Source organism: Protobothrops mucrosquamatus, unplaced genomic scaffold (assembly GCF_001527695.2).
Source record: "Protobothrops mucrosquamatus isolate PMUCROS unplaced genomic scaffold, P.Mucros_1.0 scaffold2129, whole genome shotgun sequence".
In the NCBI taxonomy this organism is placed as follows: domain Eukaryota; kingdom Metazoa; phylum Chordata; class Lepidosauria; order Squamata; family Viperidae; genus Protobothrops; species Protobothrops mucrosquamatus.
Window position 1 is genome coordinate 230,110 of NW_015388229.1, and position 22,777 is coordinate 252,886.

General features: G+C 43.4%; 1 protein-coding gene across 1 annotated transcript in view; it reads right to left on the reverse strand.

The window, feature by feature from the left end:
- The window catches only part of SLC44A4 (solute carrier family 44 member 4), a 62,906-nt gene that overhangs the window by 19,817 nt on the left and 20,312 nt on the right, over positions 1-22,777 (reverse strand). The window contains exons 2-13 of the mRNA XM_015824118.1: positions 19,653-19,701; positions 14,702-14,775; positions 12,221-12,299; positions 10,681-10,780; positions 9,337-9,462; positions 5,931-5,991; positions 5,550-5,655; positions 3,896-3,979; positions 3,262-3,374; positions 1,766-1,888; positions 866-965; positions 673-765 (exon numbers count right to left, since the gene is read on the reverse strand). Coding sequence (XP_015679604.1) covers positions 673-765; positions 866-965; positions 1,766-1,888; positions 3,262-3,374; positions 3,896-3,979; positions 5,550-5,655; positions 5,931-5,991; positions 9,337-9,462; positions 10,681-10,780; positions 12,221-12,299; positions 14,702-14,775; positions 19,653-19,701 — 1,108 coding nt within the window. The remainder of the gene's footprint in view (positions 1-672; positions 766-865; positions 966-1,765; positions 1,889-3,261; positions 3,375-3,895; positions 3,980-5,549; positions 5,656-5,930; positions 5,992-9,336; positions 9,463-10,680; positions 10,781-12,220; positions 12,300-14,701; positions 14,776-19,652; positions 19,702-22,777) is intronic.

A 22,777-nucleotide genomic window follows, 5' to 3' on the forward strand; every position in this document is an offset into this window, starting at 1 on the left:
TATTATTATTATTATTATTATTATTATTATAAATGGCAATAGCAATAGCACTTAGACTTACTGTATATACCGCTTCACAGTGCTTTACAGCCCTCTCTAAGCAGTTTATAGAGTCAGCATATTGCCCTCCCAACAATCTGGGTCCTCATTTTACCAACCTCGGAAGGATGGCAGGCTGAGTCAACCTTGAGCCAGTAAGAATCGAACTCCAAATTGTGGGCAGAGTTAGCCTGCAATACTGCATTTTAATCACCGCACCACCACGGTTCATAGACCAACTGTAATAAGTTCCTTATTTTCAAACTCAAGGTTCAAGGAGAGGCAGGATAGAAAGGTGTATTGCAACAGCTTTGTGTACAGAAGCAGTCAAAGGAAACCAGGCTGTCAAAGAACACGGTGGCTCGACACCCTCAAAGCTAACACCAACTAGAGCATAGAACAACTCAAAGAAGTAGTGCAAGATTGGAAGACGTGGAGAGACCTGCCCCATAGAATCACCAAGAATCGGACACGACCAAATGGATAACATCATCATCATGTACAGATATGGCATTGGCTGATTCTCCCACAGAAATGCAAGAAAAAGCCTCCCAGTGTCGCTTTAGAGTGAGATGGGTGGCATATAAATTTAATAAATAAATAAAAGATTCACAGCACCATCGGAAAGGATACAGAGCCGTCATGCCCCAATAGGCCACGCAGATCACGATTAAGACGAAAGTCAGCAGTGGATAGACCAGGGTGGACATCATATGTCCAATAGCTCTGGAGAAAAGAGACAACAGAGAACTATCAGTCTCTCCCTTGGTTCCCACCCAGAATCTGAAACTGTAACGGCACTAAAGCATTGCGGGGCTCCACTTACCGGCTGGCTTCCTTGATGAGGGCGATGGCAATGAAGATCCGGTTGCGGAGGAACAGGAGGCTAAGCAGCAAGATGCCTTCTGCCACACAGAGGACAATCACTGAAGGAGGGAGGGAGAAAAGAGACGGTTTGACTGTGCCCACCTCGAAAGAAGCTGGGAAGCTTCATATTTGATTAAATTGATGTGGCTGCCATCTCATCATAAAGATTCCGGCTGCCATCTCATCATAAAGATTCCGGCTGGCTATTAAAAACAGTTCAAAATAACACAGAGATAACCTTTAAAAACCTATAAAGACACCCATGATTTAAAAAAAAATTCTTATTAGATCAAAAGCACAGCCACACAGGTTCCCACAAGTTAACCATCCCTAAACCCAAGTGTTCTGGACCCATCAGTTAGATAGATCTGTATGCTAGAATGTTTGGCATTTATTGGGTTAAGCGCTGTCTCCTTAAGAGATGGCTTATGGGTAATGTAATTTAGTTATTCAGTGAATCCCATTGTTAGCAAGTCTGTAGGAGGAGCCACTAAAGTTCATCACAGGATATCCTGGCTATGTGCCAGTTCGTGTTTAATTGTCTTTGTGCAAACTAACCATGCAGCACGCATGGACATCGAATGTAATCAGGCAAAAGCGAATATGGAGGAATTATTGATTTTACCGACGTATTAGTTTGCACAAAGACAATTAAACACGAACTGGCACATAGCCAGGATATCCTGTGATGAACTTTAATGGCTCCTCCTACAGACTTGTTAACAATGGGATTCACTGAATAACTAAACTACATTACCCATAAGCCATCTCTTAAGGAGACAGTGCTTAACCCAATAAATGCCAAACATTCTAACATACAGATCTATCTAACTGATAGGCCCAGAACACCAAGACTTACAGGCTGCCAACCAGGTCTCCTTGACACTTCCATAAGCACTCAAGTTGGTGGTAAATCCGATGGTCTGTATAGTGGCTCCCTTGTTTTTGAGGATATCATACTCTGTGTAACAGTGGTAGATTCCTGGAAGGGGGAGAGAAGGAAAAGAAAGACTTATGGGAAAAAAATATTAAACAAGAGCATTCTTCAAATCCCATTTCCCTCCCTCTGCTATCTTGTTTCAGAAGACTCCTTTCCCCATTTCAACCTTCTTTCCTTCAGTGACCAACCAGTGGTGTGATGTGCATACAGGATGGCACTAAGACACCATATCTTGGTGGTCGTTAAAGTATCAGAATGGAAGCCCTGGTGGTTCAGTGGTTAAAGTGCAGTATTGCAGGCAAACTCTGCCCACAGCCTGGAGTTTGATCCTGATGAGGCTCAAGGTTGATTCATCCTTCCATCCTTCCAGATCAGTAAAATGAAGACCCAGATTGTTGGGGGCAATAGGCTGACTCTGTAAACCGCTTAGAGAGGGCGGTAAAGCACTGTGAGGCGGTATATAAGTCTAAGTACTATTGCTACTCTTATCATCACACTCCAGATGCTACTGAATTACAAGTCCCAGCATCCCTCACTGCTAGCCAAATGGGCTGAGGGTGCAAGGACTGAATTGATCAACATCTAGAGGTTCACAGATCACCCATACCAAGCTTGGCTGCTTGTTTACTACATTTACTTACTAGATATATTCAAAGATGCTGGATGGCTTATGTTATTGTTATGCCACCTGGCGGATACATGTATGTGTGAGAATCAATGTTCTGCAGTGGTCAATCTGCAGTAGAGTAGAGTAGAGTAGAGTAGAGTAGAGTAGAGTAGAGTAGAGTAGAGTAGAGTAGAGTAGAGTAGAGTAGAGTAGAGTAGAGTAGAGTAGAATAGAGTAGAATAGAATAGAATAGAATAGAATCAGTAGGAGAAAATATTATTCTGAGACCTGAACAAACTTTGGCCTAAATAGATTTCTGACCATCTAGTCCAGGACTCTCCAAACCTGGCAACTTTAAGACTTGTGGACTTCAACTCCCAGAATTCCTCAGACAATCATGTTTAAAGTTTAAATTTGCCAAGTTTGGAGACCCCAATCTAGGCTAATATTATACCTTTTGTTATGGACATTTTTTTCAAGGTTTGGACAGAAAGAAAGTTTTTCCTATCCTAAATATAAATGCCTATAATAGTGTTTCTCAGTCTTGGGAACTTTAAAATGCATGCAGCTCAACTGCCATAATTCATGCTGACTGGGGAACTCTGGGAGTTGAAGTCCACTTGCATTTTAAATTTGCTAAGGTTACCCATTTGCCAAATGATTGACGCGAATGGACCTGACTGGTTTTAAAAGATTCACCAAACCATTGTCCACTTTTATCTCCTGTGGTAGCACCCTTAACCTGTTCATCAATTTGGTGCAATATATTAAGACCTCTAGTTCAGCTACTTGCTCTCCTTTTACTCACCGTATGCAATGATGGCTACTACTCCCACAATGAGAACCCATACCAGGATGCCAGCGATGTACCTCAGCAGCAACAGAAACAAGAGGCTCAGGATCATGGCAAGCAGGAGACCTCTGGGAAGAGAACAACATAAAAGAGAAAGGATGGGGTGGAGTGACTTTCTTCTCCACCTGTTCCACTTGTAGAGCTTAATCTCTCTGTCTAATCCAGGGGTCTTCAAACTTGGCCCTTTTATGACTTGTGGACTTCAACTCCCAGAATTCCTCAGCCAGGCACGCTGGCTGAGGAATTCTGGGAGTTGAAGTCCACAAGTCATAAAAGGGCCAGGTTTGAAGACCCCTGGTCTAATCCCTCCTCTCCCTCTTCCTGAGCAGTAGGATAAACCCAAAACAGCTCTGAAGGAGTTTCTCAGTTATGTTATGGGGTGGCCATGTTCATTAAATGCCCACTTGACCAACAAAGTTAGAGCCAATCTTCCTGCCTTAAAGAAATGAGAAACTAAGACTCACAGCTCTGGCTGCAGTCATACCCCCATAGCTTCAAGAATCATGATTCATTTCAATGTAACACACAAAGCTTTCTTGATTTCCTCAGCCCCAATGGACAACTTCTTCCTGCTGCAAGAAGTACTCACATGAGAATCCAAAACCACGTCCGTGTAAAATCCTCAAAGATCTTCACGCCAATATCCTTCACATTGAGAGAATTTAGGAGCTGTCTATAAAGACAAGAAAGAAAATTGGAGACATTATAGAAGGGAATCCATACGGTCAGTTTAATGTGCTTTCCTCCATTCCAGGGCAAAAGTATGCCAACATAGTTTGTTACATCTACATATCCAGTCTCTATTCTGCCTCAGTAGTTGTGGCATTGTCTATTTACTGCTGGACAGGTTAAGGTGCAGCAATCCCCTATTTTTGCAAGTATAAATTCCAGCAGTACAGTACTTCCATCTTTATGTAAATTACACAAAGTTTGCAGAGTCCTTGGTGCTGAGCTTGACTGTTGGCTTGTAGGCATTTTGTTACCTTAGGTAACATCATCAGTGCTAGCAAATGTGGGGTTTGTTTCCTGTTTATATACAATAGCTTGCCCTTCCAGTGTTGGTTAAGAAGTGATTTTCTTCTTGGCAGTTCCTTGATTATTATTTTCTACTTGATAATAATAATAATAATGATAAAGTTGGAAGGGACCTTGGAGGTCATCTAGTCCAACCCCCTGCTCAGGCAGGAAACTCTATACCATTTCGGACAAATGGCTGTCCAGTTTCTTCTTAAAAACTTCCAGTGTTGGAGCATTCACCGCTTCTGGAGGCAGGTTGTTCCACTGGTTAATTGTTCTAACTGTCAGGAAGTTTCTCCTTAGTTCTAGGTTGCTTCTCTCCTTGATTAGTTTACATCCGTTGCTTCTTGTCCTGCCTTCAGGTGCTTTGGAAAATAGCTTGACTCCCTCTTCTTTGTGGCAGCCCCTGAGATATTGGAACACTGCTATCATGTCCCCCCTCGGCCTTCTCTTCGTTAAACTAGACATACCCAATTCCAGATATTTGTCTGGTGTTAATCCCTGCTTATCTGGGTGTTGCTTGCTGGATATAATATATCCTGGTCTTTTTGTTTCCTTCGTAGCTTTTTAATGCCTCTTTTGAATGGTGTGTAAATGTAATTTAGTACCTTTATGTATCTACTGATGGCTGATTGTCTGAAATCATACCCCCACTACCCTGGCAAAGCAAGCTACTGTATATAAACAGGGAGCAAACCCCTGTACTCACTGGCACTGATGATGTTACCTAGTTGGATAATGAAATATCTGCAAGAAAATAACCAAGCTCAGAGAGGACCCCACAGGTTCAACCTTGAGCTACATCTATTCTCTTCTATTGGAAGCAGGGAATTTGCTATAGAATTGTCTCTTGTTATGTTTTGGATGGCCAGCTCAACCACATGGCATCAAGCCATGTAATACAAATTCAGAGATTGGGGCATCCTAAAAAAAAAAAAATCAAATCAAATTAATCAATTCATTCTGGTAAGGCCAGCAGGTTTCTTGGATCACACGTATCCCCAGAAAGAATCAAACAGCCAAGCCAATGGAGAGTTCTCACTGAGGGAGATAACTCTGTGATGAAAAATAGACTAGAATCGTGGATCATGGATCTCTGTGTTTTCTTAGTCCTGTTGGGTTTTGAGAACAAGGTCTGGCAGGAGAGGGAAATTGCCACTGGCTGTAAAACATCTGCCCGGAGAAAAGGCCTTGATGAAGATTTCAAAGTATAAAAAAAGACTTACTCTGTGCCAACTGTGATGTTCTTCATGGTTTCATTCACTGTCATTGTACCCACATTAAAGCTTCCAATTTCAGAGATGTTAAAAAAAGGTAAGCAACGATTAAGAACTGTAAATAAAAGGGGGGGGGATATAAATTAGGGGTCATTCTGGAAAGACAATTGGCATAAACTACTCTTCTCTTCAAATTCCCAGACTTTGAATTACAAATGATTAAAATTCATTTTGAAGCAAATGCATTCACTTTTCCCCCCCTTTTTGAGCACCAATAACTCTCCTGTGGTCCATCTTCCAATTTCCTATTTTGCTTTCTGTCGTTTCAGCAACATAACAGTTCATCCCAAGGGATGGAAACCTTTTCTTCTTTGCAGAATCAATACTTACCGGGCTCGGTTGGGATGGTGAATTGAGGACAAAGTTGCTGGTTGAGAATTTGTGACACAGTCTGGGGAAAAAAGCAAGAGATCCGTAACAATATTGCATTCAGATAATAGAACAATCCCTCGTGGGGGAATCTTGGGGTTAAATGCCAGGAATATTGCAATGAGACAAGTCATTAAGGGAAAAATAGATTTTATCACTCTCAGGACAACTCCAAGATTTGCAAAAATATATATATATATAAAAATTAAAGCAACAAACACCAAAATACTGAGTGTTTAGGGCAGGTGTAGGCAACCTTGGCTCTTTTATGACTCATGGACTTCAACTCCCAGAATTCCTGAGCCAGCCATGCTGAGGGGAAAGGGAGAGGTTTCCAAGCTGAGCCATGCTGGCTCAGGAATTCTGGGAGTTGAAGTCCACGAGTCATAAAAGAGCCAAGGTTGCCTACCCCTGGTTTAGGAGAAAGGGTGAGGAACAATGAGGCAGGAAAACTGGAACAAGGTGATCCCCTTAGAAGGAAACAAGACTATGATATACTGTTACAGGGCCCACTATTATATAGAACTAGACAACCCATGACCCATGTCATTGGACTTGATTTTGTAACATTTTTTTCAGCAGTCTTTAAGTGAATGCAGCAGTTGTTAAACAAATCCATTTTAACCCAATGGGCATTTTAGTCAGGAAACCCGAAGTAAATGCTAAAAACAGCAAAAATCACAGCCAGGTGATTGCGGGATGCTGCAGACAGTTGTAAAGGTGAACCAAGCACCCAAAGTCCAATCACATGATCACAGAGGTGGTGCAGGCATTATATAGGCAGTCCTCAACCTATGACCACAATTGAGCCCAAAATTTCTGTTGCTAAGCAAGACCATTGCTGCATGAGTATTTCCCCATTTTACGACCTTTCAGTTGTTAAATGAATCACTGCAGTCGTTAGTAACATGGCTATGAAGGGAATTTGGCTTCCCCATTGACTTATTGGAAGGTTGCAAAAGGTGATCACACGATCCAAGGACACCGCAATTGTCATAAATAGGAAAAAGCTGACAAGCATCCAACTTTTGATCACATGACCATGGAGATGTTGTAATGGTTGTTAAGTGTTAAAAATAGTGATAAGCCACTAATTTCAGTGTCATTGTTAATTTCAAATGGTCACTAAATGAATGGCTGTAAGTCAAGGATTGTAACTTCAAAATTGGGTTGTAAGTAGCTGTAACTTTGAACAGTCGCTAAGCAGCCGGTCATAAATTGAGAACTACTTGAAATTCAGGCATGGCTTTACAATTGTGCCCAGCAAATGCAAAGCCCCACTGTCTATGGAGATTCTCAGTCATCCAGGTCAACGGTGCTTTTTTCTTCAAAAGGAAACTGGACTGTTTTTTTCCTTGAGGAAGAAGAAGAAAACATTTTGCTTCTCATCAAAGAAGCTTCATCAGTTCTGATGGCGGGTGGTGGTGGTGGTGGATAAAAGAGTTGTTGAGGCCATTTGGGGATTTATCTGTGCCCCTCGGGATCATCTGAATCAGGGTGCAATTGGTTTTGGAGCCTTCTTGGAACTGCGGCAAGGGTTGCGTTGTAGCCTGGAGATAGGTCAGTGATGGGATTTAGCCGGTTCGCTCCGGTTTGGCAGAACCAGTAGCTAAATTTTGTTGAGTTCAGAGAACTGGCTGAATGCACACTGCTTCTGGAAGTCCGTTCTAGGCCTTGGAGGCCTGGAGGAGACCTCCCAGGCCTAGAACGGCCAGCCAGAAGTGCGTGGATGCCACTTCCGGAAGTCCTTTCTAGGCCTCGGGAGCCTGGAGGAGGCCTCCCAGGCCTAGAACGGCCAGCCAGAAGTGCGTGGATGCCACTTCCGGAAGTCCTTTCTAGGCCTCGGAGACCTGGAGGAGGCCTCCCAGGCCTAGAACGGCCAGCCAGAAGTGTGTGAATGCCACTTCCGGAAGTCCTTTCTAGGCCTCGGGAGCCTGGAGGAGATCTCCCAGGCCTAGAACGGCCAGCCAGAAGTGCGTGGATGCCACTTCCGGAAATCCGTTCTAGGCCTCAGAGACCCAGGCCTGCATCCATGCAGAGAACCGGTTGTTCAGGTATTTGAATCTCACCACTGAGATAGGTGATGTCTTATCCCTCCCCTTCTGTTGAGGGAGGGGTGTTCAGTTCTAACATAGATGGATCCCCTTTCAAACCAATGGTCCTCTCTATCCAAAATGTGGGCTTTGCACATTTGTCGACATAGACCATGGTCCTAGAGAGGACCAATGGTTGGAAAGAGAAGTAAAAGAATCCATCTATGTTAGAATTGAACACCCCTCCCTCAACAGAGGGGGGAGGGATAAGACACCACCTATCTCCAGTCTACCATGCAGCGTTGCAGCAGTTCTAAGAAAATTCCACAAGCAATTGCACCCTGATTCAGGTGACCCTGAGGGGCACAGATAAACCCCAAAGTGGCCTCAACGGCTCTCACAGAGAGCACTAACAATCAGATGACTGCAAAGAAATACAGCCCTTCTATTTCCTCTCCCCCCCATCATCCTATCAGAATCTATCCTTCCATCCCCCCACCAGCAGAACTAATGAAGCTTCTTGGATGAGAATGTCGTGATTCCGTGCCAGCCTGTGTTCCCAACAGCTGAGTCTGAGGAATCTGAGGAGGAGGTGGAGGAGGCATTTGAAGGGCCATCAGGGTCAGAGGAAGGCTCTGATGAATTACAAGACTCACGGTTTGATGAAGAGCCTGGCCCCTCCAATCGTGTTCCTGATGAAGCTCAGCTGTGTGAGGAGAATGAGTCAGACTCGGAGGACTCACACCTGATGGACATGCTAATTGATGCTCGCACACGCCGGCAATTAGCGAGAGTAAATCAGCAGCAGTCAATACGACAACTCCAAGGAAAAAGGAGAAGGCACTGAGAGGCAACGCCTTGGGGCTGCTGTATAAAAAGAGGTGTAGGCAATGCTGGTTGCTGAAGGCAACCATTTGCAAAGTACTTCATGGGATCCTGTTCTGTTCGTCTTGCCTATGACTACTCTTCTGTTGCATCGTTTTTCATGTGGACTATTTCCTCCATTTGGATGGTGTTTTGCTGCTTTTGTTTATGGACTATTTGGCAGGTTTGTCACCCATATTAAAAGGGATTTGTTTTGTTTAAGTCTTCAGCCTATTTTATCAACAGGGGTTTGGTCCTTGTGCCTTTAACAAGGACGGCTATAGGCTGGGATAGAACAGAGAAGCAAAATGTTTTCTTCTTCCTCCTCAAGGAAGAAAACAACAATCCAGTTGCCTTTTGAATTAAAAAAGCACTTTTGAGATTAAGGCCCCACTCATATCCAAGGAAACTTGAAACACCCTTCAGGATTAGGCAAGGAACTAAGATCGGGCCGTCCAAAGGCAACTTACCAACGTTGTAGTTTCGAGATCAATGCTGGGTTGGCACATTGTCTGATTCCACACGTCAGAAGGTTTCTTATGAAAGGCAGTGGGAGACACCGGCCAGAATTCTCTGGAGCAATTGGCGACACAAATCTGAAAAAGGAAGAAGGGCAGGGAATCAGTCTGAAAGCCATCTGCAATGTTTTTTTCTTGCGCCCTACGTCAGCTCAGGAACCTCAAACTTCCCCCAGGAACTGCTGATCCAGTTTTGCAGAGGAACTACTAAGTCTGTTATTTGTACTATCTTATAATGGTCTGGTTTAGCATAGCCACCAAACTGGACAAGTATAGACTTCAACGGATAGTCAAGAGTGCAGAAAGAATAATTGCAACCAGCTACAAGTAGTCCCTGACTTACAACAGTTCATTTGGTGACCGTTCAAAGTTACAGCGGCACTGAAAAAAACCTAACATGACAATTTTTCATGCTGACAACCATTGTAGCATTCCCCCATAATCCTGTGATCCAAATACAGATGCTTAGCAACTGGTTCATGCTTACATCTTAAATAATAATAATAATAATAATAATAATAATAATAATAATAATAATAATAATAATAATAATAATAATAATAATAATAATAATAATAATAATAGTGCTTTGGAGAATAGCTTGACTCCCTCTTCTTTGGGCAGCCCCTGAGATATTGGAACACTGCTATCATGTCCCCCCTCGTCCTTCTCTTCGTTAAACTAGACATACCCAATTCCAGCAACCGTTCCTTATATGTTTTAGCCTCCAGTCCCCTAATCATCTTTGTTGCTCTTCTCTGTACTCTTTCTAGAGTCTCAACATCTTTTTTACATCGCGGTGACCAAAACTGGTTGCAGTATTCCAAGTGTGGCCTTACCATGGCATTGTAAAGTGGTATTGACACTTCGCGTGATCTTGATTCTATCCCTCTGTTAATGCAGCCTAGCACTGTGTTGGCCTTTTTGGCAGCTGCAGCACACTGCTGGCTCATATTTAGGTGATTGTCCACTAGGACTCCGAGGTCCCTCTCACAGTTACTACTATTGAGTAAGGTGCCCCCCTATACTATACCTGTACATTTGGTTTTTCTTGCCTAAATGTAGAACCTTGCTTTTTTCACCATGTTACAATGGTGATGGAAAAGTAACCTTATGACCAATACTCACATTTATGACCTTCTCAGGTCTATAAAGCAAAGCTGAAAAAAGAACCTAAGTACGGTCAAGGTTTCACTTAGTGACTGTTTTGCTTAATGACCAAGTGGCAATCGCTAACTGAGGACTATCTGTACCACGTTCAACACACAAACACACAGAGGGCAGGATAGACCTTACCTGTGGGGTAGGGCATTGCAAGCCTTTCATTGCTATTGCCAGTGGATTCGTTTCCACGACGCATTTCATGAGGTTGAAGTAGAGAAGGTAAGGTTTACCACTAAACAGAAAAAGAGAATTGAAGAACATATTCAAAGAAAGAAATCCTGGTAATGAAAAAAAAAAAGACCCTTGGGTTGCTTCAGGTCTGGTTAACCAACTGCTGGCCACTATTTTGCCTAGGTAGTCCTTGACTTACGACCACAATTGAGCCCAAAATTTGTGAAACATTTGTTAAGTGGTTTTTGCCCTCATTTTACAACCTTTCTTGCTACTGTTGTTACATGAATCACTGCAGTTGTTAAGTTAGTAACCCGGTTGTTAAGTGAATCTGGCTTCCCCCTTGACTTTGCTTGTCAGAAGGTCGCAAAAAGGGGATCCCGGGATGCTGCAACCATCATAAATATGAACCAGTTGCCAAGCATCTGAATTTTGATCACGTGACTATGGGGATGCTGCAGTGGTTGTAAGTGTGAAAAACAGTCGTATGTCTCTTTTTTCAGTGACATTGTAACTTCAAACGGTCACTAAATGAATCGTTGTAAGTCAAGGACTACCTCTACCTGGTTTTTTGCACATGACTCCAGTTGGGGATCTGTGGAGTTTGAGTAAAACAAGCAGATCCTCCTCTGAGCCTGGTATTGCTCTGGTTGCCCTCCCCAAAAACTCCTGAAATTCCTGCAGGTAGTCCTTGCTCACCAACTGCCTCATTTAGAGACTGTTTGTAAGTTCAACAACAACAACAATAACAACTTTGAGACCAATCCTCACCATTATGGCTATCGCAGCATCCTATGGCCACACCATGGCTGTTTGATTAGTTTGCAAATGGCGTCCAACAAACAGAGTTAATAATAAAAAAAAAGTAAAAGCGAAACTGCCAAGTTGCAGTCACGTGATATCTCACTTAACGACCAGAGGGAAAGTGAGGTCGTAAGCCTCTTGCAATCACATGATTTTCCACTTGGCAACTGTGGCATTTCACGACTGAGTTGCCTGTCTCAATTGTGATTGCTATGCAAAGATTACCTGCATTATTATAGGTAAACCACAGCTGAGCCCAAGATGTTTGTTAAGTGAATTTTGTCCTGTTCTATGACTTTTCTTGCCACAGTTGTTAAGTGAATCACTGCAGTGGTTAAGCTAGGGACATGATTGTTACGTGAATCTGGTTTGTGAAGGTGATCGCATGACCCCGGGACACGGCAACCGACATAAATATGAGCCGGTTGCCAAGCGTCTGAATTTTGATCACGTGACCATGGGGATGCTGCAGCGGTCGTAAGTGTGAAAAAGGATGATAAGTCATTTTTTTCAGTGCCGGTCACTGAATGGTCACTAAACCAACTGTTGTAAGTCGAGGACTACCTGTACAGGTTTCTTATTCCAGGAAAACTGTTGCTGTCTGAGCTTGATTAAATCTCTGCTTATTAAAGTCCCTCCCTCTTTAGCCAAGCCACAATTCTGAAGAATTCATCCTTTTTCAGCATTCGAAACGCACCGATTGCCGCCAATTCCACAATAGGATCCTGTTGAATTTCTGGGATAAATAACTTGTCGTGGATCACCGTACAGCCAGGCTTGCAAAACCAAAAAAAGAAAAAAGGACGAAGAAAATGGGAAAGAAGGGAAGAGAGAAAAATCAATTTTTCATAATTTACCATCGATATTCCCCTGACATCTGGAAACCTCCAGGACTTTGGAGCCCCACAAAGTCAGAACTTTAAAAAGTGTGGACTTCAACAACCCGTGCTGCCTGGGGAATGCTGGGAGTTGAAGTCCATACTTCTTAAAGTTACTACTGTCGAGAAACACCAGATTAGACAAAAAACAAACAAACATGTGCACATGGTAACTGCAGATGCCTCTTTCTTTCTTTTATTTTAAATGTCCAAACAACTTTCTCCTTAATTTCTATGGAGATTCTCAGACATCCAGGTCATGGTTGTCCTAAGGATGCTTTTTCAAGAGGCAACTGGACTTTGGTTTTCTTTGAAGATGTTTCGCTTCTCATCCAAGAAGCTTCAGAGCTGAAGAAGCTTCTTGGATGAGAAGCGAAACATCTTCAAAGAAAAACAAGGAAGTTCAGTTGCCTCTTGAAAAAGCACCTTTGGGACAACTTTCTCCTTATTTCTCAGTTACAGAGGTTCAGTTCTACTATTTTAGCTGTTATGGGTGTGGTGGAGAGTAGGAAGACTGTGGAGAGATAAATTTGTCCTATCTAAAGCCTTCAAGAGAAGAGTTTTTCCTTCAAGAGCCCAGAGGGACTTTTAACCAAATTATTTGCTGGACAAAAGAAATAATTTCTTTTAAGAAAGTTTAGGAAGGAAGTGTTGGAGAATTCACAACTTCTGGAGGCAGGTTGTTCCACTGATTAATTGTTCTGTCAGGAAATTTCTCCTTAGTTCTAGGTTGCTTCTCTCCTTGATTAGTTTCCACCCGTTGCTTCTTGTCCTGCCTTCAGGTGCTTTGGAAAATAGCTTGACTCCCTCTTCTTTGTGGCAGCCCCTGAGATTTTTATTTATTTATTTATTTTTTATTTATATTTGAATTTATATCCCGCCCTTCTCCCGTAGGACTCAGGGCGGCTGACAATCTATTTAAAATACATACAAAACAATACAAATTTAAAATTAATTAAAAAGAATATTAAATATTTGTCGAATTTAAAATATAATTAAAACCCCCCTAAAAATTACCCTAGGCCAGTCCTGCAAGCTGGAATAACCAAGATATTGGAACACTGCTATCATGTCCCCCCTCGTCCTTCTCTTCATTAAACTAGACATACCCAATTCCAGCAACCGTTATTTATATGTTTTAGCCTCCAGTCCTCTACCAGTGGTTCTCAACCTGTGGGTCGCGACCCCTTTGGGGGTCGAACGACCCTTTCACAGGGGTTGCCTAAGACCATCGGAAAACACATATTTCCGATGGTCTTAGGAACCGAGACACCACTCCTCTATCCGTCTCCACACGGCTTCGAGCTGGGGGCTGTTGCAGCGCTGGATTCCTTTCCTTCAAGCATCTCCTAAGGGAGGCTGCGCTGCTTTGCGGCCCTTTCCGCGGAGGAGGCTGAACTAAGCTCTACCGGTGCTGTCGCCCTCTTGGCGCTCTCTCTCTCTCTCTCTCTCTCTCTCTCTCTCTCTCTCTCTCTCTCTCTCTCTCTCTCCCCGCCTGGGTGCTTCTCCAACCAGGCTGGGCGGAGCCGGTGGAGCGGCCTTCCTACCCCCCCTCCCCAGCCAGCTGGAGCCGGGCAGGCTGGCGACCTTCGGAAGTGAGGCGAGGACAGGCGAGGCGTGCTGAGCCCCGGGCACAGCAAGTGATTGGGCGGCATCGGTGCACGCTTGGAGAGCCCTTAGTGTTGGGAGTCACCAAAACATGAGGAACTGTATTAAAGGGTCGTGGCATTAGGAAGGTTGAGAACCACTGAAATCAATCATCTTTGTTGCTCTTCTCTGTACTCTTTCTAGAGTACAGAGGATATATTACATATATCATTTACATGTACACATATTATTTACAGAATAAATAATAAATATGAGATTTGCCTTATCTAGTATAATAAATAGAGATGATCGGTATAATTCATAGTACAGCAATTATAATGGAGATAACACTAATTCCCTTTTACATCCTTGTAATCCCTTAATTCGGGATAGAGTTGTGATGACTGGATGGAGCTGAGCAGTTACTGGCTGGATACCCTTCCTAACATCATGCAGGGTTCACAGCAGATATTTTTTCTTTGTGCCCTAAGAGAGGAACATCTGCCGCTACCTAGGATTGAACTGTCAACCTTCCAAGTGGGAGGCGAGCGTCTTCACCACTAGGCCACCACACCGCTCATCTACGGAGTTAACACTATGTGTGTACATTTGTTTCTCATATGAAGTCTACTAAACCACCTTCTCTGCAATGGAATAATATATTTGGATTCACTTCCCTCAGTCCTCTTCTCTAAGTTAAGAAACTTACTCACCCAAAAGCCCAATAACCATGTAGCCAGCAAGGAAGACCCCAAAGATAACGCAGCAAATAATATCTGTACAGCTCCTGGAACAGAGAGAGTGAGGGATCAGTCAACAACATACTAACTTATAGACACGTGTGTATTTACATCAAGTGGAAATACTAAAAGTCTCACATTCTACTACCTTCCTGCATCAATCCATAAAGCTTTTTTTTTTTTATGATTTCCCAAGCCAGATAACACACGTGGGATTTCTTCCAGTTTCTTATTCAAGCACTACCCAAGCCAAGATTTTTTCTGAGTTCAGCCAAAGTTGGCTTGGTACTGCCATGTACTGCAGCAGGGATGTGTACGCATCCACACTGACACACCTTGCTGGGGAAATTTTTTATCAAGCCTTATAAAACTGGGGGAGGGAAGAAAGAAGAAAAATGTCCTTAAATACAATGCACAGAGTTCCTTTATTCCACCTACACTAAACCATAGGCTTTATGCCAGTGGTTCTCAACCTTTTTAATGCCGTGACTCCCAACCGGTCGTAAGTCGAGGACTAAACCGGTCGTAAGTCGAGGACTACCCAACCGATCGTAAGTCAAGGACTTTCCCTGCCCGGGAGCACCGCGCATGCGTGGTTCCGCCCCCTGCGCCGGCCGAGGCGTAGCTGGCAAGCGGCAGAGACGGAGCAGGCCGACCACCAGCTGGCCCAGCTCAAGGGAGGTAAGGCACCCGCCGGAAAAGGGGAAAAAAATGGCGGACAGCCTTGCTTGGCGACCCCCGTGAAATGGTCAATCGACCCCAAATGGGGTCGCGACCCATAGGTCGAGAACCGCTGCTTTATGCAAAGTTGGATCCAGAACATAATTGCTAAGTAGAGCCATGTTGGCACAGTGGTTAGAATGCAGTATTGCAGGCTAACTCTGCCCACAATCTGGAGTTCAGTTCTTACTGGCTCGAGGTTGACTCAGCCTTCCATCCTTCCGAGGTCGATAAAATGACGACCCAGATTGTTGGGGCCAATGTGCTTAGAGAGGGCCATGAAACAGACATAAGTCTAAATGCTATTGCTATTGCTATCGTTGGATGCTGGGCTCTTCCATAGGTCATGGTTGGGAGGAACACAAGACTCTTCTCCAAGTAACCTATTGCTCTTCCCCCCAATTTCATAAAATGGCACATTCCAGCATGACACCCCTCCAGTCCCCTTGAACTTCAAACTGCAGTGTCCTTGTCAGCCAACCCATGCCCTAGAATTCAGAGTATAGGTTCAGAGCTGGCAGAACAGTGCCAGGACCAATCTTGCTTGCTAGGGGATTATGGGGCTCAAGTCCAACCCGTCTGGAGTTGGGAAGGCTGACCATAGTTTCAGCCGCAGTGGATAATGCTGATGCATCGTCCACAGGAAGTTAAAGCACTAAACATGGATTATTTGCATATACATTTTATTAGGGATTCTGATTACAACAGTAAAAGCTAATTCAAACTGAACTTAAGAGAAGAGACAGTAAAAAGGGCAGAAAATGGAAAAGGAAGAGGAAGAGAAAAGGGAAACTGTAATAAAGCAAAAGGAAAGAAATATATAAAGAAGTAATAATAATAATAATAATAATAATAATAATGATGATGATGATGATGATAAAGTTGGAAGGGACCTTGGAGGTCATCTAGTCCAACCCCCTGCTCAGGCAGGAAACCCTGTACCATTTTGGACAAATGGCTGTCCAGTTTCTTCTTAAAAACTTCCAGTGTTGATGCATTCACCGCTTCTGGAGGCAGGTTGTTACACTGGTTAATTGTTCTAACTGTCAGGAAGTTTCTCCTTAGTTCTAGATTGCTTCGGTCTTTGGTTAGTTTCCACCTGTCGCTTCTTGTCCTGCCTTCAGGCGCTTTGGAAAATAGCTTGACTCCCTCTTCTTTGTGGCAGCCCCTGAGATATTGGAACACTGCTATCATGTCCCCCCTCGTCCTTCTCTTCATCAAACTAGACATACCCAATTCCAGCAACCGTTCCTTATATGTTTTAGCCTCCAGTCCCCTAATCACCTTTGTTGCTCTTCTCTGTACTCTTTCTAGAGTCTCAACATCTTTTTTACATCGTGGTGACCAAAACTGGATGCAGTATTCCAAGTGTGGCCTTACCAAGGCATTGTAAAGTGGTATTAGTAACTCCCAACTCTCATCGTAACTATAAACAAATTTAGTGGCTCCTCTCCCCCTTTAAGATTACAAACACTAAACACACATTTTGTAGTAGGCTGACATGGGAGCAAACAGCAGCGAAAACCAAGAGGCTTACTTGAAAGAAAATGGTTTTTTCAGAATCTCAGATATCAAGATTGAATCACTATGATGCCTGCTAGCTTCCATCGCTAATCAATGTGCCATAGAAAAGGGGGGATAGAAAGCGAAGGGAGGAAACGGAACGCCAAGAAGCCGTTCACGGACCGTGAGAGCATGCAAACCACCAAGGTCATTACCACAGGTGCTTGATGGAGAAGTGGACTGTTCCGAAAAGAAAAAGAAGTCTTACCATTGGACAATGTGAACACCTGGTGGGTGGGGGCAAGGAAATCTATTGTTTAGCTAAACAAGCTTTCATACGGGAAAACCCAGAGCTAGTTTTGCTTCTTCAGTTCTGACATGGTGCATCCAATAAAGTTTTACCTTTGGGGACTCAACAGCCTTGAGGAATCCTTTTGTTGGGTTCGCTAGTCAGACTATTGACATATTAGATATTAGATAACCGTTATTGTCATTTTTTACTGTGGGCACAACGGCACACATTAAAAATGAAATTTAGTTGCCTAGTCTCACATACATAACACACATTTAAACATACTATATACCAGGGCTTTTCAACCAGTGGTATGGGTACCACCTGTGGTACATTGGCACCTGGCAGGTGGTACGCGACCATCCTAGAAAAGTGGTAGCGGGGGAGGGGAATGAGCTGAACCAGTGGCAGCATCGCACAAGCCTGAGTGAGAGATGGCTGGAGCTGCAGGGCTGTCAGGGCTCAGCGGAAGCGCCAGGATCAGTGCCGCTTTCCACCTGATCGGTGCTTCTTTGGGACTGTCAGGGCTCAGTGGAAGCGCCAGGATCAGCGCCAGGATCCAGCTGGAGCTCGGTGCTGATCCTGGTGCTTCTGCTGAGCCCTGAAGAAGCACCAATCAGCTGGAAAGCCACACTGATCCTGGTCTTCTGCTGAGCCCAGAAGAAGTGCCAATCAGCTGGAATGTTGCCTTATCTCCAGGGTCTTGTGATTTACATTCAGATGCATGGCAACTGATTCATATTTATGATGGTCACAGTGTCCCAGGGTCATGTGAAGTGACCAAAACCTGCTGCAACCACTCATCAGATGGGGGGAATAAAAACCACACACACCCCACCCCACCCCCGTTCCCAATCCTCAACAGAAATGCTCACAGCAATGGAAACCTCAGACAGGAGGAAGAGCGCCACCAGGTGGGCAGGCAGGTGTCTTGCTCAGCTGTGGCTTGGGGGGCACTTTTTTCAGTGCCATTGTAACTTCAAACAGTCACTAAGTGAACTGTTGTAAGTCAAGGACTACCTGTACTTCATCACTTTTTTCTCTTTTTTTGGTCATCAAGTTTTAGACACCTTGCTAGGCGACTGGTGGTACTCGGATATTGCCGTATCCTAAAAGTGGTACAATGGGTGAAAAGGTTGAAAAGCCCTGCTATATACAACATATGTATAGACCTACACCCTTACATATAAGTAACATATAACCAGGGCTTTTTTGTCATAGAATGCCCAGAATGGAGTTCTAGCACCTTTTTTGGATGGAACTTTGTAGGGTAAGCAAGGTGGGTTGTATGACATGTATGAGTTCCGGCACCTTTTTTTTTTTTTTTTTACAAAAAAAGCACTGCATATAACTATTAATCACTGTCCACCTTGAATACATAAAGGAAGGAGGAAGCTTTAGAGTTCACAAGGTTAATACTGTATGGAACAAAACTGTGACTGAATCTGGATGTTCTGCTTCGGATACCACAGAGCCTCCTCCCAGAAGGTAACAAGGAAAACAGGTCGTGAAGAGGATGTGTAGTGTCCCAGACAATCTTGCGGGCCCTACTCAAGCAACACTTCTGTGCTATGTCCTGGATGGAAGGGAGGAAACTGCCAATGATCTTTTCAGCCATCCTCAACACTCTCTGCACCGCCTTCCTGTCTGAAGCAGTGATGCTTTCAAACCAGACTGTGATGCTGTATGACAGGATGCTCTCGATCATCCCCCTGTAGAAAGTGGTCAGGACAGGGGAAGGAAGATGTGCTTTTCTCATGCGATGCAGAAAATGCAGGCACTGCTGTGCCCGCTTCACCAGTGTCTCGCTGTTGAGCGACCAAGCCAGCCTACTTGTTAATTGCACACCCAGGAATTTGATGCCGGTAACCATCTCCACAGGTGAATCATTAATGCACAGAGGAGTGTGGCTGTGCCTGCCTTTTCTGAAATCGACAATGATCTCTTTGGTTTTTCCAGTACTTAAAACTAGGCTGTTTTCCTTACACCAGTTCACCAAACCCTCAACCTCCTTGCGGTAAGCACCCTCATTGTCATCATGAATAAGGCCCACTACTGTTGTATCATCTGCGAACTTCACAATATGGTTGGTGGCAAACCTAGCACAACAGTCATGGGTCAAATAAATATTGACGGTTCCCAAATGTGTATCAGACAAGCAGATCTAATTCTTGATGCCCAGAAATAAAACTCAGCATCCTGAACAAAATGTAGATCTCTTGCACATGCCTTCCTGCAACTAACCCCCTGGGGCCCCTACAATTTTTCTAGGGCCCCACTTGCCCAGCGATGTCCTTGTTCCTCCTTCCCTTCTGAGCAACTAAAATTTCTCTCTCCTCCTTACTTCCAGCAGCCTCGATCTACAACTGGACACTCCAATCATCCCTTCGTAGCACAAAGTGTTCTTACCTGTTCTGGATAGGACCATGAAAAGAAGCATCGTATTGACATTTCTCCCCTGGGAAAAAAAAAAAAGCAAGAGTGAGATCAGATTTGGTCTAAAAGTATTACAAAAAGAAGAAGAGGTTGCATGAAATCTGCTCTCTATGGCTGAGTTTATTAGACCTTATTAGCAGAGTTTAATTTAAATACAGAGTCCTCGACTCACGACTACAACCGAACCCCAAATTTCTGTAGCCAAGCGAGACATTTGTTAAGTGAGTTTGACCCATTTTAAGACCTTTCTTGCAACCGTCGTTAAGTGAATCGCTGCAGCTGTTCAGTTAGTAACACGGTGGCTAAGTGAATCTGGCTTCCCCATTGACTTTGCTTGTCAGAAGAAAATCACATGACCTCAGGACACTGCAACCGTCATAACTACGAGTCAGTTGCCAAGCGTCTGAATTTTGATCACGTGACCATGGGGATGCTGTGACGGTCGTTAAGTGTGAAAAACGGTCATAACTCGCTTTTTTCAGTGCCGTCGTAACTTCAAACGGCCAGTAAACAAACTATTGTAAGTTGAGGACTACCTGTGCAGACATGGCACAACTCACAGTGCTGTAGCATTGAGCTGTGTGCCTTTCCCCACTTTTGGTCACTTCCAGACTGTTTTTCTTTTCCTGGGTGGCTGTTTTAGCTCAGGGAGACCGGACAGTTCTTAAAATCAAATAAGAGCGTCTTGTGCCTCTTCCAGATGTACCAATAGGAGACAATATAGAAGGGAACAGTAGGAGAGAACATCTTCCAGATGTTGCAGGAATATAACTCCAACCTTCCTTCCGTACTTGCCACGCCGTGGTTTGCAATTCAATGACATAATGACCAAGCCTCCCATCTCTTAAATAGACACCTGTCTCTCCGGTGTTCAGAGGTGAGATGCCAGCATACAGGTAGCCCTTGACTTACAACCATTTGTTTAGTGACCGTTTGAAGTTACGACGGCACTGAAAAAAGCCTTTTGTTACCTTTTGACAAGGAAAGTCATTGGGGAAGCCAGATTCACTTAACAACCGTGTTACTAACTTAACAATTGCAGTGATTCACTTTACAACGGCACCAAGGAAGATTGTAAAATGGGGCAAAATTCACTGACGAAGTGTCCCAATTATCGATAGAAATTTAGGGCTCAATTGTGGTTGTAAGTCAAGGACTGCCTGTAACTACTCTTGGTTAAATGTACTGTAGGAAGAGGAGCACTACATTCTCAAAGGATGGATGCAGTGGTGGGATATCTATCTATCTATCTATCTATCTATCTATCTATCTATCTATCTATCTATCTATCTATCTATCTATCTATCTATCTATCCTATCTATCTATCTATCTATCTATCTGTATTGCCCCCAATAATCTGGGTCCTCATTTTACCGACCTCAGAAGGATGGAAGGCTGAGTCAACCTTGAGCCAGTGAGACTCGAACTGCCAAACTGCTGGCAGCTGGGAGTCAGCAGAGGTAGCCTGCAGTTCGGTATTCTAACCACTGTGCCACCAGGGCTCAGTGTCAGGTCTGCCATTGTAAATGCTTCAGCCTGCGTCGCTTCGCTGGCATCCTGCCATAAAATGTGGGAGGGAGAAGAAAGAGAATATAAGGGGGGGGAGGGATGATAGGAATCAGAAGTTCCAATCCAGAACAGACTGGTGCATCCAAGGACATGAGCGTGAGAACGGAATGCAAAACTACATCAACAAGGCTCCAAGCCTCCAAGCTATTACTAAAACACCAAATTCAAATATCATTGGACCCTCATGAACTGGTCAAGGAGGGAGGGCCTGGGAATTGGGGAAAAGGCAGGAGGGAGGGCCTGGGAATTGGGGAAAAGGCAGGTTTTGAGCAAGAATATTCAGATCCAGCTTTGCTTATGTTGCAACCATTTGGCTTTAGTAAAAGTGTACCTTTTGCTACAAATGGAGTCCAGGGTTTTTCTTTCCTAAATGCCCAAGCTGGGACAAGCCTGACAGCCTATTTCTTTGTCATCTTCACCTCCAGGGTCAATTGCAAATCTAATTATAAAACGATTAGGTCCAACTCTTTGGTATAAGAGATAAGCAGGGAAAGAGTGAGGTAAAAAATTAACCAGGAAATAATCAAAGTTATCTGAAAACAATCCAGAGGTATGCCCAAGGTTAGGAAAAGTCACTGTCAAAGTATGCAAATATCATAAAATGGACATTTTATCTCTGAAATATTCCCCTTTTTTTTTCATTTCCTCTATGACAAAAGCAACTTGTCAGATATTGTCAAAATATGTTAGCCACATTGTTTACCTGGAATCAATTCACTCACGAGGACAAAAGAGGCATTATTTCTGTTTCTTGTGTTTAGTGATTCTATTGTAATTGCTTAATTTAGAGTTGCTTAGACTTGGGTGACATGGAAGTTTAATAAATTATTATTATTCCTCTTTGTTAAAAGTTTGTTTAATGTTATTTACTTCATGACAAGTTTTAAGAAATGCACAAAAGCACCAGGAAAATACACACACAACCCAACTAACACCAAAAACACCAAAAAACAGACTGTAAACCAAATAATAATAATAATAATAATAATAATAATAATAATAATAATAATAATAATAATAATAATAATAATAATAATACACCCCAGACTTAACAATTGTCAATAAGAAACACAAAAAAGTCTGGATAGTGGATGTGGCAGTGCCTCGAGACAGTAGAATAGAGGAGAAAGAACTGGAGAAGATAACAAAATACAAAGACCTACAAGTAGAAATAGAAAGACTGTGGCAAAGGCAAGCAAGGGTAGTACCAATAGTAATAGGCACCTTAGGTGCAATCCCAAAACAACTAGAACACCACTTGAACACCATTGGCATTGACAAATTCACCATTAGTCAATTGCAAAAGGCGGCCTTACTAGGAACTGCTTCCACCCTGCGACGATATCTGTAATACCATCAAACATCCACATCTGCCTATCCCAAGTCCTTGGGAAGGACTCGATAGGTAGACAAAAATGCCAAATTCAGTCTGAACATCTGGCTGACTGTGCAATGATCAATAATAATAATAATAAGCATAATAAGCATAAGAGGAAGAAGAGGAAGAAGGAGGAGGAGGAGGAGGAGG